The sequence below is a fragment of the Etheostoma cragini genome, chromosome 3, assembly GCF_013103735.1.
Source record: "Etheostoma cragini isolate CJK2018 chromosome 3, CSU_Ecrag_1.0, whole genome shotgun sequence".
NCBI lineage: Eukaryota > Metazoa > Chordata > Actinopteri > Perciformes > Percidae > Etheostoma > Etheostoma cragini.
In genome coordinates, this window is record NC_048409.1 from 12694851 (window position 1) to 12708383 (window position 13533).

Here is a 13533-nt window from a genome sequence, read left to right on the forward strand (position 1 = left end):
GAACAGACACCACATCAGCGAGAGAAGAGCTGCATCCCCTCCGCATACATTTCTCAACACTGGAATGTTATTCTGAATTTATTGTGGAGGGAAGATATTTCTACGGGCTGATTTTCCTCACTGATGACTGGAAGGAGAGACTTTTGGCAGTTACTGTGTGGATTATGATTGAATGATAATGTATATCTGGATACCAGACATGGATATGAGCAATAAGACACTGATTCTTGTCTTTCTGATTATCTACATAAACTTTGTGTCAGGTAATCAACCACTTTTATTACACAGTATCTTAAGTGTGATTGTTTTACTGTTTAATCTTGTTTATATTTAAACCATTTTACTATGTTTTTTCGTGACAATGACTTTTGTTTATCATTATGGAATAGTTACAGTCACATGAAATACCTTAGGTCAAATACAGACATTGTAAAAAATGTTTAGCTGTTGTGATGAAACCAAGCCTTGTTTTTCAGTTTGCAATATGCCATCCATCATGACACCATCAAAGATAAAAGAAAATTACATGGAACATATTGCAAATTTTCCTATTCCACTCAGATAAATGAATCCCACGGTTATAGAGCAAATGTTTAAAACTCTGTTCCCTTTACGAAAAATTCCATAGTGTCATTTTAAAAGAGATCCCATAAATGATTAGCAAGATCACTGCTTCTTTTCGTCGACCAGACTTCCTTTTCTCCTCCTGACCACATCCCTATGTTTCAAACATTTCAGCATTTGTTCATCATGTGTAGACAAGATTTAAGATTGTACAGTCTGAAATCCAAACAGTAAAAATATATCCTTCCTCCATCATGTATAACGGTACTTTATTTGGAGAAATTGAAATGTTCTCGTAGGCTAATAATAAGCACTGAATGGGGCTTGATATTGGTACTCCTTTAAGATATTGACAGAAATAACCCAGTAACAAGTAGTGTTGAAACTCGATTCAAACGAAAGCTGCGTTCAATCCTTTTGTACTCAGATCGAGAAAAAGATAGTTGTGTATATGGTTTTGCTCACTGCCAACTGCCAGGCAGTTCAGTGTGCCAAGATGGTTTCCACAGGATGTTTATCTATTGAAATACTAAAAATAGAGGTGTTAAATGAAGTACTCTATTGGTATTTTCTATCACTTTAAGGTACTGGTATCCTAACTTGAAACCACCCCTACCACTGAATATGTATCATAATTTCCCTATTTTTTTCTCTAGCAGGCCAGAACGTCCCTCAGCCTGGCGAGGTGCATGTGAATATTTTGGATGGAGAGGTAACAGTACTTTGGAAACAACCAGCGGACGCCCCCTTAAACTCCCGCTACAATGTACAAACGGGAAAGTAAGTTTACCTTTCACTTTACTTTGACAAACCTCCTATCATTTTGCAATTTACATTACAGCATTCTTTTCCCTTTACCTCTAAACCATTTTTTTTCTTGGATCATATTATTTACAAGAACATTTTTACTTTTATTGGAATGTTATTTTTCATGTATCTTATAATCCAAGGTTTCATCTCCTTCTAGTTTGTGACTGGTGTGTTTTCTCTCCTAAGGTACATTGGGGATTGGGCCATAGTGGACCACTGCACAGGGATCAAACAGACCTACTGTGACCTCAGCAGCCTTGAACATGAATATTCCACTACCTACAAGGTCAGAGTTCAGCTGGTTGCAGGAGAAGACAAGTCTATGTGGACAAAATTTACAAAATTTACCCTAAATACAAGTAAGTATAGTTGTTAGTTTGGTAGAAAGCCAGGGTACCATGTTGAAAACCTTGTATTTTGGCTGGTTAAGTAATGTATGCCCACTATACTGTCGTTTTCTTACCTCTATCTGTTCCTATAGGCAAATTGCAGCCTCCCTCCTTCACCTTATGGACTACTTCCAACACTCTGACAGTTTATGTTCACCCAAAACCTTTTCTGAAAGCAATGTTTCCTTTTGGACTCACCTACACCATCTATCTGGAAGAGACAGGACAAGATAAAAAGGTATAATATGTGAAATAATGTAAGCACCCCCCTTTCCACCAACCCTATCACTAAAATTCCAAACAAGTTTGGGACTGACTGTAACAATTGTAGATTGTTTTGTTAATTAATTAACGCTTGAAAAAAGTGGCTACATGTTTTTCAAATGTTCAGTTTAGAAACAGACCAAAAGTCTTACTGCACATTTCGGTGAATAATTTCTAAATTCTGATTGGGCCCTGGTTTGGTGTATTTAAAAAAGAATGTTTCAACATTTAACGTTGTACTTTTCTGCCTTAATTGACATTTAAACCTTCCTCACCCCCAAATATATTTTACAATGTGGTCTATACTGTACAATGCCTTGACCTGCATGGCATTTCGATTTTTACCCCACAGAATACTACAGCATACCTGGTAGATGATGTGGGGGAAAATCAGAGGACTATGTCTTTCAGTTCCCTCCGCTGGGGGAGAGAGTACTGTGTCAGCATCAAGGTGGAGGGAAATGGAGCTCCTTCCACCAACAGTGTGTCCCCTAAACAGTGTCTGCAGCTGCCAGAGCAAGGTAAGAAAAACATAATGATCAGGCACAGCTAAGGGACAGCAGCTTTGAACATTTATGAGAATGTTACAATTTAGGTTAGTTTAATGGATTTATTTTACCCAAATAAAACCCAAATAAAAAATACGTTAAAAGATTGAAAAACAATTTAGCTGGTGAGATAAAACAGAAAAGGCCTTTTAAAGACCGTTAAAAGAAATTGAACAATGTTAACTAAAATGTGTAGGTGTGACACATTAGAAGAAACACTCATATACTTTTCTCATTAAAATAGTTTGACATTTTGGGAAATGTACAAATTCAATTTTCTACTGACTGATACTACTCTCATGTCTGTACACTAAGGTTTACAGTTTAGACTACAGTATGCATTGTTTTTATAGCAAATTTTCATAGTATGCCTTTAAAGTTTGTGAGACAAAGGAAGATTAAAATTTGTAAAGTGATCCAAGTTCAAATTTGAGGAAAAGCCTTACACCTACAGTATAACGTGCTTGCTCCTACTAAACTTTTCCCTGTTGTGTTTTTTTCAGAATTAAATAAAGAAATAATTGCTGTGTCATCCCTATCTATTCTGGGTGTGTTGGCCATCATTATCATAGCAACCACCATCCTATGTTACCTGAAACAGCCAGAGAAAACGCCTGTTGCATTGGTAAGTATATTCAATTACAGAATACTGGGACAAATTACAAACTAGTACTGTCAACTATGTTATTTTACTTGCATCACATTGATATTGGCCTTGCTGAGCTGGTTCAGTAGGTTGTAACTAGCGTTTTTCTGAAACATGACAACAATGAATAATACAAAAACCTCCTTCTTCTCTTCTCTTACCACAGAAATCCCCTGTTAGTGGCTGGCTTCCACTCTCTGTTGGAGAAGGGGCTGTGGAGGTTGTTACTGACAAAGGATGGTTCCTGTCCAGTAGCAGAACACCACTGAAAGAATGTGTCAAAGATCAAGTGACACATGTCACGATAAAAGAGGACAATGATGCGGAGGACAGGAGGACCAGCTTGGACAGTGGGGTTGGCATGGAGTCCAACTCTGCTACAAACACCGGAGAAAGTCCTCCAATGACACATGAGGACAGTGGCTGTGGGAGCTTGGGAGGACCAGAAAGCTCCACTAGCTGTCAGACAGATTACCCCCAGCAGGATGAGAGGACTGGTACGGACATAACTTGGACAAGGAAGGACAGTGGGATGGGGTTGGCCTGCCAACTTGATTCTTCTTCCATAATTCTGGATGGACAGGACAGTGGGTCTCTTAAGGTTGCTGGGAGAAGTTATCGGAGCCAGTGCCGCTCTGTTGTGCAGATTCATGTCTGTGATGATGATGAGGAGTTCAAACAGATGCTTCTTGACTCAGTTTTGGCCGAAGTGGTCACAGGTTACAGGGCTGGACCTCAATCGTGTATCTGCTCAGGAGCAGGTCAGTGCACTTGGTGCCATAAACAAGGCCATTATGGAACGGAAGTTATCAAACAATACAGAGCTGTGTGTATAGAAAATGGACTACTGAGCAGCAAATGTGATTTTGTGGACTCTCACAAAGGGGAGCTTACCTTTTCAAATTATTCTAAAACAACACAAATGGACACTGTCATGGTGGATGACTTAGAAACAACTTTTTTACAACTGGGGGACACTTTCCCTCTGCTAACAGCTCTATCACCTCTACCCCTAGTGGAGGAAGGAAAAGACCTCAATATGAACAATATGTCCCTGTCTCTGTGTGATGTACAGCTGAAGACTGAATGACACGCTGTGGTGCAAAAATGCTATTTATGTAACTATGTTGACATAACTTGAGTGCTCCAAAAGAGCAATGTTCTCCCTTTTCCTACATGACACACTTTTAGAATCATGAAAGACAAGCATAAGTTAGTATTTGGGGGTAGAGGAACTGTTCCAGTATAGAACATCCAAAGGAGGAAACTGTAAAGAAAAAACAGAGTTGTTAAACATAGGAAGGAAATAGAGGTTAGACCAGACAGCTGCTGGCTGGTAACTGTTGGTTGGAGTCTCAAGAGTCTAAAGAGACAGAGAACATAAAGTCAAAAAGACCTTATTTAACTCTGTCTCACTGGGTATATTTACAACTGAATGATATATGCCGGAAGTGAAACTGGTGTGGGAAGCAATGCAGAGAAACGGTTTGACAATTACGTGCTTTAGGACATTTTGTGACTTCTCCCCTATGCTTCTCACCTCCGCCAACAATGATGCCCTATATGGTAGTATGTATGGTTGGTAAAAAAACCATAAAGTTTCTGAAAAGTATTTCTTTTTCTTACCACTAGTTTAAAAAATAGACAAAAGTAATAAATGCTTGTGAGCCAAGTCAAAGTAGTAAGATGTCAAGTGGTGTCAGACAAAGGAACAAATATCTTTGACGTTTTGTCACAAATACACAGAACAGCAAGTGACATTCATAAGTCCTATAGCCAGAACTGCTGGTCTTTGTTTCAGCTTAAATTATTTCTTAGATATGAAAAAAACAATATATTCATTGTGCATTACTGTGAATATATGTGATTCTGCACTTCTATGTGTCATTAAAAGAAATGGCCTACCTGGACTTTTCTGTTAATGTCATACATTCACACACGAAACCAAGCATATGACATGATGTTGATTTCAGAACTGACTTAAATAAACAAGGAAAACCCTGACACAACAGAGTGATACCTACTGGAAAACAAACATTACATATCACATATCCCAGCTGTACTTGGGATCCCCATATGCAAATTCTGTACAGAAACCAGAGCGGTGGTTTCGGAACTTCTAAGCTAAGAAAAAAACACTTCCTCTTTCAGGTTTCCGCTCGGTTTAAAAAAGTCCCGCTTCACACTGATAACAAAGGGAGAAAATACTGTCAACAGGGTTTAAGTTTTAGAGACCAAACATGTACTGTATGTAAGTAAAACAATATCTTCCCATCAGCTGTTATCAGATAAGTGCCACTCTTTATCGGGCTGATAAAAATCCCCGGCAGTGATAGGAAAATCATGTGCAGCATTAAATACAGGGGAAGTGAGACGTTTGGTTAATTCCAACAGTAAAAAAAATGTCCTTCTTTAAACCGCAATAATCAAGTTACTGGTTTTCACTACATGTCCACTAATGATTACCAAGTGTATCCTAGAACTTTTATTTATTTATTTTTTATCACTGCATGTTTGGTTGGATTTACCTCTTAGGAGGGCTTAAGGTAAATATTTTCTGTTTAACCCCTACTGATCCTCCCATTATGTCCTACTTTTTGGATTAGATCTTGAGGCAGGTACTGTAAATTGTACTGTAAATCTTGGTTGACATTTTACGTTAGAGGTCTAAAAGACCTCGACAAATTTGCAAATAATTAGCAAAACAGTTATTATTGGTCCGGGACTCTACTGCGATCACAAGTTGCCAAATTAAGCAGTCATATTGACAAAATCCAGACAAATTGATACGTGCTATTTCGAGGTTAAAATAACTAAGAGCAACAAGTTGAACCATTGTCACTTTCATCACTTGTTCCATTCAGTGGCACGGCACTCTAAGTTATTTATATCCAGTGATCAGTGACTGCAAGGAGCTCTGCATGAGTTAATATAGATTGTGTGCACAGTCATGTTATGGGGTGTGCAAATCAGCACAGCTGCAGATAGTTAACCAAAAATGGATCCATCACAGTGCAGAAATGAAAATTGTAATCCATCAGTCCAGACAGGACTATTAATGTGTATAAGTTAATGTTAACAACAACTTCTACTGCACTGTACTTTTTAAAGCCAGATTGAAGATAGAGTATAGGTTTCTCCCCGATTCAATTTCGTTAAAGTTAGTTAATGGAAGTTTTGCAGAGATTCCCAAGCAACATTTACATTATGTGTCTAGTAGTACAGAGTAGGGCTGTAACGATATCCAAAATAAAACCAAAATTGCGACACTCAGATCCACAAACCCGTGTCGCGGAGTGAGACGCAGAATCGCAACAAACCTCTTACAACTCACAGATCCTTCCCGTCCAGATCCGTTACCACATCTTTAAATTACTATACGTATTATTTCTTTTGGTGCCTTACTTCTGTTTTGTCTGGTAAATTTAGCTAATTGTAAAGACAGCTAAAAGCAAAAGGGGGTGCACCGGTAAAGCTAACTGAGGTGTAACGTCCCGACTGAAGCCTTTCAGCGCCAAGAGAGTGAGGCAGACAGATAGGGGTGTGCTAGCTAGCTAAATTACTATTAGATTAGTCATCTATCTATCTATACAATTAACGTTACTGATGAATTTGTGGGTTAGCGCAGAGTTGTTAACCGGGGTGAAAACAATCAAACTAAAAATAACTGACCATGTTAAACGGTGGCATCATTTTTTGTTACCCACATAGACGAATATTGAAACATTATTTTAAGGTCCAAAATAATCTTTGGTGTTGGATCGATCAATATTGAATCAATCAATATCAATAAATAAGGTATCCGTTGAATAACTGTGTTGCAAAGTGGGATGTTATTAATGACAAAGCATTTTCATGTGGCAGAAATAAAAGTTGTATTACACCCCCAAAGATAAGAATTGAGGTTTGTATCAAATTGTGGGTCAAAAATCGTGATAGGAACCTTGGATTTGACTGACTGGCCTGAATTGGCCTTTTCATGACCAAGGCACTGTGAGACTGCCTCAACTTTTTAATTGGTTGTGGCCTAAAAAGTCAACCTTTGACCTTTAATATAATTACTGAGGAAGAAAAGCAGAGATGTGTTCAAAACCCCATAAGTGGATCATCTGCCATAAGTGTTTGTGTTTAGTGAAGGGAGCCTACAGTCATCTAATTCAATTAGTCACAAACGTCTAACCCCTATTTTGGCTGGGAAAAGAAACATTCTTCACCGTACTGTAGGCAGCTCATATAAGAAAAACATCAGATACAGAGAAACATGAGTTAGTTTCATTAGAAGAAAAACTATGAGACATAATTCCGCCAACCATGCTGTAGAAAGTATCAAAAAGGCAGTAGACATACGATTTTAGAGAAAAGTCGCCTGCAGTTACAAGAAAAAGGATCCGTCTGGCTGCTGTGGTTAAGCAGTTGATCTTCTGCTTTAACCTCAAACACGTGTGAGTGTGTGTGTGTGTGTGTGTACATGTGAAGCCACATCTAAAACAGTTATGACTAATAGCAACACAAATAAAAGTAAAGAAAATTATTATTTTAATTAATTATTTTACAAATACATTAAAATGACATACACATACAACTTGACAACAAAGTGATGTAAAAATTACAATTACTTATTGTTCAGGTTCAATCAATCAAAATTTATTTATATAGCACTTTACAGCAACCAGCAGGTAAAATGAGTAAAATCAAATCATACAATAGAGAGGGTGAACATAGAAAACAGTAAAATGAGAAAAGGTCACAAAGAAACAAAAGAATGAAATTGTCACACCACTGCTACGTATTAAAAGCCAGACTTAACAGATATGCTTTGTGTTTGGACCTAAAAAGAGCGACATCTGTAACAGTGTGAATATCAGGGGGTACATGAATTTCAAACAGCAACAGATGACGTACTGAAAACAACATTGGGGATGGATAAGTGACAGGTGTGTGCCTTCTGTCACTGTGGTTACCAGGATCAACTGCCACCAAACCGGCCATCATTTTATGCCACTGCAGATGGACACGGGAGGGGGAGATTTCTTTAAGCCAACTTTTCTGTAGATAGAGACAAACCGAAAAACACACCAAGCTTACCCATACAACTAAGGAACAATTATATACAGGTAAATAAAACTTTGTTTTTGAAAGACATTTGACGAAATATCCACTTACTTGAGCACTTTGTCTTTCAGTGACGGCTCTGCAGAGAAATAAGCGATAGAGTGAATATATGACAGTCATAGGACAGATTCATCATAGTGCAGTCTATAGTGCAGTTTTGGCTGATGTTGTCAAGTGCCGACCATGTAACCATGTGCATCCCAGTTTTTGACCAAAAAAAGAGATAGTTCAGATTTTATTATGTAGGTTTTGAGATAACTGTCTCTGAAAATGGTGCCTTCAACCTAATACAAATGAAATGAATCAAATGTTTGGTGTACATAGCATAGAAAAATATTTAAAAAAAATATATGAATAACAAAAGTGTATCAACTCTAGAGTCATTGTCAGTGTTACTCTGGATAATTCAGACCTCACAGTCAACATCCATTTTCGGTAGAAAGTAGTTCCTACTGTGTAAAGTGTTCACAGACCAACCTGACGACAGATATCTCAAAAGGTGCAACATGTAATAGTGGCAGCTAGTGTTTCAAATAGTTACTGCAGTGCACATTCAATGTTTGTTACGTCTCTGGTCACGCAACTGTTAGAATTTTTTTTTTTTTTTAGGTTGGGTAGAATTAATCTTCGTTGATCTGTTTGTTTGTTTGTTTGCTGTGTTCATGGCTGTACTAACGCTGTAGCGCACTGCGTTTTTACAGATATATCTGGCAACCCGGCCTGGCTGTCAAACTGGACAGTTGGTAACACACAGGCCAAAACATAAACTGTGTGTGTGTGTGTGTGTGTGTGTGTGTGTGTGTGTTAAAGCTAAGCTTACCCTTTTTCTTACAGCACTTTTTGCATTTGTTCTTGCAGCAGAATTGCACAATTGCAATGGTGAAGAGGATTGCCAAGATCCCAAAGCCCACAGCGATCCCGATTGCTGTTGAGTTTACACTCCCTACAAATACCAATACAGAGAGTCCCTTAAATCCTAGCCATAGATTAACACCGAAAACTTTGCAAGCAATCAAAGTACAAGAAACAAGCCAACTAAATGACAAAAAGGTTATTTGGGGATTTTACAGGTTGTTGTGTTCCTGACATACATCGATTATAAAAAGTGAAATTTGTATCCATCTGGTTGCATGGGCTTCATTAGATTAACATATATCTGATCTTTATGAATGAATATTCTTGCTGGCCCTGCCATAATTAGCAGCCTTTGTCCTTAAAAAGACTAAAATACAGTTACAGTACTTATTGTATTCAATATTTCTCAAAGCACCTTCCAATTAACGGTTACACTGTTGCCATGCAGAGTTGAAATACTTTTAATATTTAAAAAGTTCAAAGTTGCCAGCTAACAATGAGCAGAGCTTTTAATGTATAGTTATTGTACAGGAAACAAGCAAGAGGTCAAAGGCCAACCCAACAAAACTTTAAAAGACACTGAATCCAAAGAAGAAAAGTATATTTAGTTGGAATTTAGGTACAGCAATGATGTAAAGATGACTAATACTTGAGTAGCAAAAGAAATCTAAATCACTACGCAGAGCAGTCATTTTAAAGTTGTTTGTGTGTGTGTCACAGCTACTGTTAACATAACTGTAATTAATCATCTCAGCTAAAACACTTACCACCATTCCCCATCTCTGATGAGCCAGGATAACCAATGTTATTTCTTGTTTGTCTCCTCTCCTGCCTGTCCGTTTGGTGTTGAGCTCTGTTACTGTCTTACTTTATCGATCTTTCTTAAATGTTTTCTCTGAACCAAAACTCTCTTCCCCCTTCTTTTGCCTACGTCTGTCTGTGCTGCCCATGTCCACATACCAGTCATTCCTTTAAAACCAGTCCATCTACTTGTCTTCCACAGTCTCTTCATTAGCAACTGTTAGAACGGAGTGGATCTGACGGCCTGTTGTTTTCACATGGAAACTCAAAAACAACCAGAAACTCTACAACTTTCTCACATGTAGTGACTTTCTTTTGTCTCCCAGGTTCTGATAGCTCCCATACCAGCCTTACATGTTTACCCTCTTTAACAAATCATTGACAGAAAGGTAGTAGCACCTGAATCAGGTGGTACAGGGAGACTCCTGTTGGATGACTGAATAACTGCACCTCTTCATCATTGTTGAAAATAATAGTGCAAATACTGCATTAAATTTAATTTTACTGAAAAGATTACCAAAACATCGCATTCAAAAAGAGGCACCGATTCAACTACTCACAACATTTCCTGAAAATGTAGATTATGAAGGTTAAATTATATACGAGAAGCAGATAATATCTTGCGGTTACATTTGTAGGGTAGAAAGATTTGTTGAATGTCTTCCACTTACATAATTATGCACCTTGAAAACAGCATATCAGGGGAAAGTACTATAGTCACTAATTCCAAGACAAAGCAAAAGTTTTTGGGACTCATTTCAATTTAAACTTGCCAGCTGGTTAAACACAATCTGGGGCTGCACCTTTTAAAAGAAAGATGTGTCTCAAAGACGTATGAGACGCATGGAAAAAGTCGTTGTCATTCCACTACAAAACTACTGTACCTTAGCAAGCAGTACATCAGCTGGTAGAGCTGTAGAAATCAGCAAGACATGTCACTCATCAACCAGATTTTCGTCTTCAGTCGGTAGTGGTGGAAAGTTTCCGGTTATTTAAGCTGTGTGGGCGATTCACACACTAACATTTATGATGAGTTTAACAACAGAACATGAACCACAAAACTTGTCAAGGTCACACGACGTAGCTGCGTTCATCTAAATAGGTGACTGCATTCTGACAAACATGTTCTTCTTCTTGTACTGTTACAAAATTACAAACTGCTTGCAGAAATGAAAATATTGTTGATGCTCAGACATTCATCTCAAATATTCCCCCTTTCATATCTATAGTCAGCATTCCTATTTTCCTTCCTTTATCAATCAGTCAGTCAGTCAGTCAGTCAGTCAGTCAGTCAGTCAGTCAGTCAGTGGATCTACCTATCACTTTGCAATGTGTGGGATACAATAGGTGAGATAGACAGGTCCAATGCGTCCTGGAATTTTTTTCTGAATCAGTACAACATACAGGTAGTTTTTGGCAAACTGTAGATTTTGCTTTTGTTTGCATACTACATTTTGGCCAAATCAATATGTACTGCTAGTATGGTAGGCGGCTTAAAAAGTCAATGTTAGCGTTGTCATTGTGAGCATGTTAGAATGCTGTAGATGTTAGCATTAAGCTCAAAACACATCTGTAAAGCCTCACAGAGCAGCTAGCAAGTCTATAGATTCAGGTGGTGGCTCAGACACCACTCCTCATAAAGTAAAAAAAAAAAAATCCATCTACTTCATCGACTCATCTGTGTTCCGAAAACACAAGGAGCAGTGAAAATAAATCGTTGTACAACATACATGTTTTGGGATTTCTTGGTAATACAGCAGCAAATTAAGGAAGCAATTTCATCTTCCCATCACATCACAAAGAGAAGGATCACTGATCCTCTTGACAATAATCAAGGCAAAACTAGATTATCAGGAAGCAAAGGACTCTATCTCAATGATATCATCTATTGCATACACACAGCCAGCCTATTAGGTTGCATAACCAGAGATTTATTCATATTTCTCAGAAGAGGGCACAAGGACTTCCTTATTCTGTAAATCCATTCATTTAATATTGTTGGTCAGGTGGAGGTGGCAGTGTTTCATTATTCCTAAAGGACAGTGACGCCGAAATTGGATCGGTTTCATTGTCTCTGGAAGTTTCCAAATATGTTAAAATGTCCATATGTATTTTTTGTATGCCACAAGATATATCATGAGCGAAAATAAGCAGACCACGCCATGGCTGAGCCTTTCCACCAAAGTAGTAGTCGTCAATGACATATATCACTTACATTAGGAACCAATTCCGTCAATTTCCAGGTTGGGGTTTCCATATAATTAGCATGTCGCTACGGCAAAACGAAGAACATCGGAGGAGAAACCCGAGTGGGTAAGCGAGCGTCCACGAAGCGTAGCTCCTCTGGCGCAATTTTAATGCTACCAAGCACTCACCCGCCGTTAGCATTGCATTGACTGCCATTCATTTTGGCGCCACTTTGACAGCAAATAACCTTATATCTAAAGCATTTAAAAAGTTTAGTTGCCCATTGTTTATTTCTGAAAAAACACAAAATATATTAAAAAGGCTCCATTACCCAGTTTGTCACGTTATGGTTCCGTAGCAGACATTTTTGAAAAAAATAGGCAAACGATTGTGTCATAAGCAAGTCAATTGCTGTCGCATAGTTGACATATCAACGTACTGTTAGGAGAAGTTTGCAGGCAGTTGGAGGCTGCGCAGTAACGCTCAGCACTCAGTGGAAAAGTGCTTCCAGTAACCGTCACTGGTCTCCGTCCAGAGCAACGGGATCTGTTGGTCCATTTCTTTCACTGTCTATGGAGGAACCAGGTGTAGCTATGAATTGTATTTTGCAAAGTAAGTTTCCCTCTTCTTCTTTTAAACAATGGCAGGGACATGTATTTAAATAATAACAATGTCAACACACTGCAACATCATCGTGGCAGATATCATTGTATATTTCACAACCACTAATGCTGTGTCAGTTACAAGCTAACAAACAACATAAATAATTAAAAGATGGTGACTACACTAACCATTCTGTTACGGCTGCTAGTCTATGATTTTGACCAGAATAAGGAAGGAAGAATACATTTGCTTCCAGCCAGTCCGTTTTTTTCACCGGCAAAAAATAAGTTAAACTAAATCTTAATCAAATATTAATCACATCAGAGAATTTTTACATTCTTTAAACTGTCTGGAGGAAGACCCTGAACTTCCTGATGCAATATGAATGCCTAATGGTAATGGCAATATATAGTAAATGTATACAGTTGTGGGCAGACATTCTTGGTGGAGCTTGCGTGTCTCTCAATTGTATCAGGTTTGTTTTCTTTTGTACTATATGCAGGAAATGGCATTCTTATTTTCCAAATTCCATTTCTTCAATTAGTCTAAAAACACAACCAGTATTGTTTAAAACGTGCAAATTCCAGGAAACATAAAATGTGGGGGCTTGACTGATGGGAAGACGGTGCAATGGCTTGGATTTTAAATTGAGGTGGTGTAAGTGTGTCTGTGAGTGAGAGAGAGAGCGAGGGAGAGAGAAAGAGCAAGAGAGATAAAAGAGCACGCACGAGAGAGGGAGAGAAAGAGAACTTGT

The 13533-nt window shown here is 38.2% G+C and overlaps 1 protein-coding gene across 4 annotated transcripts; it reads left to right on the forward strand.

The window, feature by feature from the left end:
• il10ra (interleukin 10 receptor, alpha) lies at window positions 1–4471 on the forward strand. Of its 4 annotated transcripts, none has more exons than XM_034867153.1 (7): window positions 1–263; window positions 1221–1344; window positions 1561–1733; window positions 1856–2001; window positions 2380–2548; window positions 3079–3200; window positions 3388–4471. In XM_034867153.1, exons 1-7 carry the CDS (start codon window positions 173–175, stop codon window positions 4309–4311), a joined length of 1749 nt encoding a protein of 582 aa, XP_034723044.1. In that variant the 5' UTR covers window positions 1–172; the 3' UTR covers window positions 4312–4471. The 4 variants fall into 4 exon arrangements, with proteins under 4 accessions (XP_034723044.1, XP_034723046.1, XP_034723045.1 ...); XM_034867155.1 differs by having other exon boundaries at window positions 2–263; window positions 3091–3200; XM_034867154.1 differs by having other exon boundaries at window positions 19–263; window positions 1224–1344.
• Window positions 4472–13533: the final 9062 nt, after the last annotated feature.

What these genes read in the sequence shown, in the direction of transcription:
- il10ra (XM_034867153.1), top strand. Translation starts at nt 173, where the DNA reads ATGATAATGTATATCTGGATACCAGACATGGATATGAGCAATAAGACA. An exon ending in TACAATGTACAAACGGGAAA is followed by an intron (nt 1,345 to 1,560) that starts GTAAGTTTACCT and finishes TTCTCTCCTAAG; the next exon opens with GTACATTGGGGATTGGGCCA. An exon ending in AGAAAACGCCTGTTGCATTG is followed by an intron (nt 3,201 to 3,387) that starts GTAAGTATATTC and finishes CTCTTACCACAG; the next exon opens with AAATCCCCTGTTAGTGGCTG.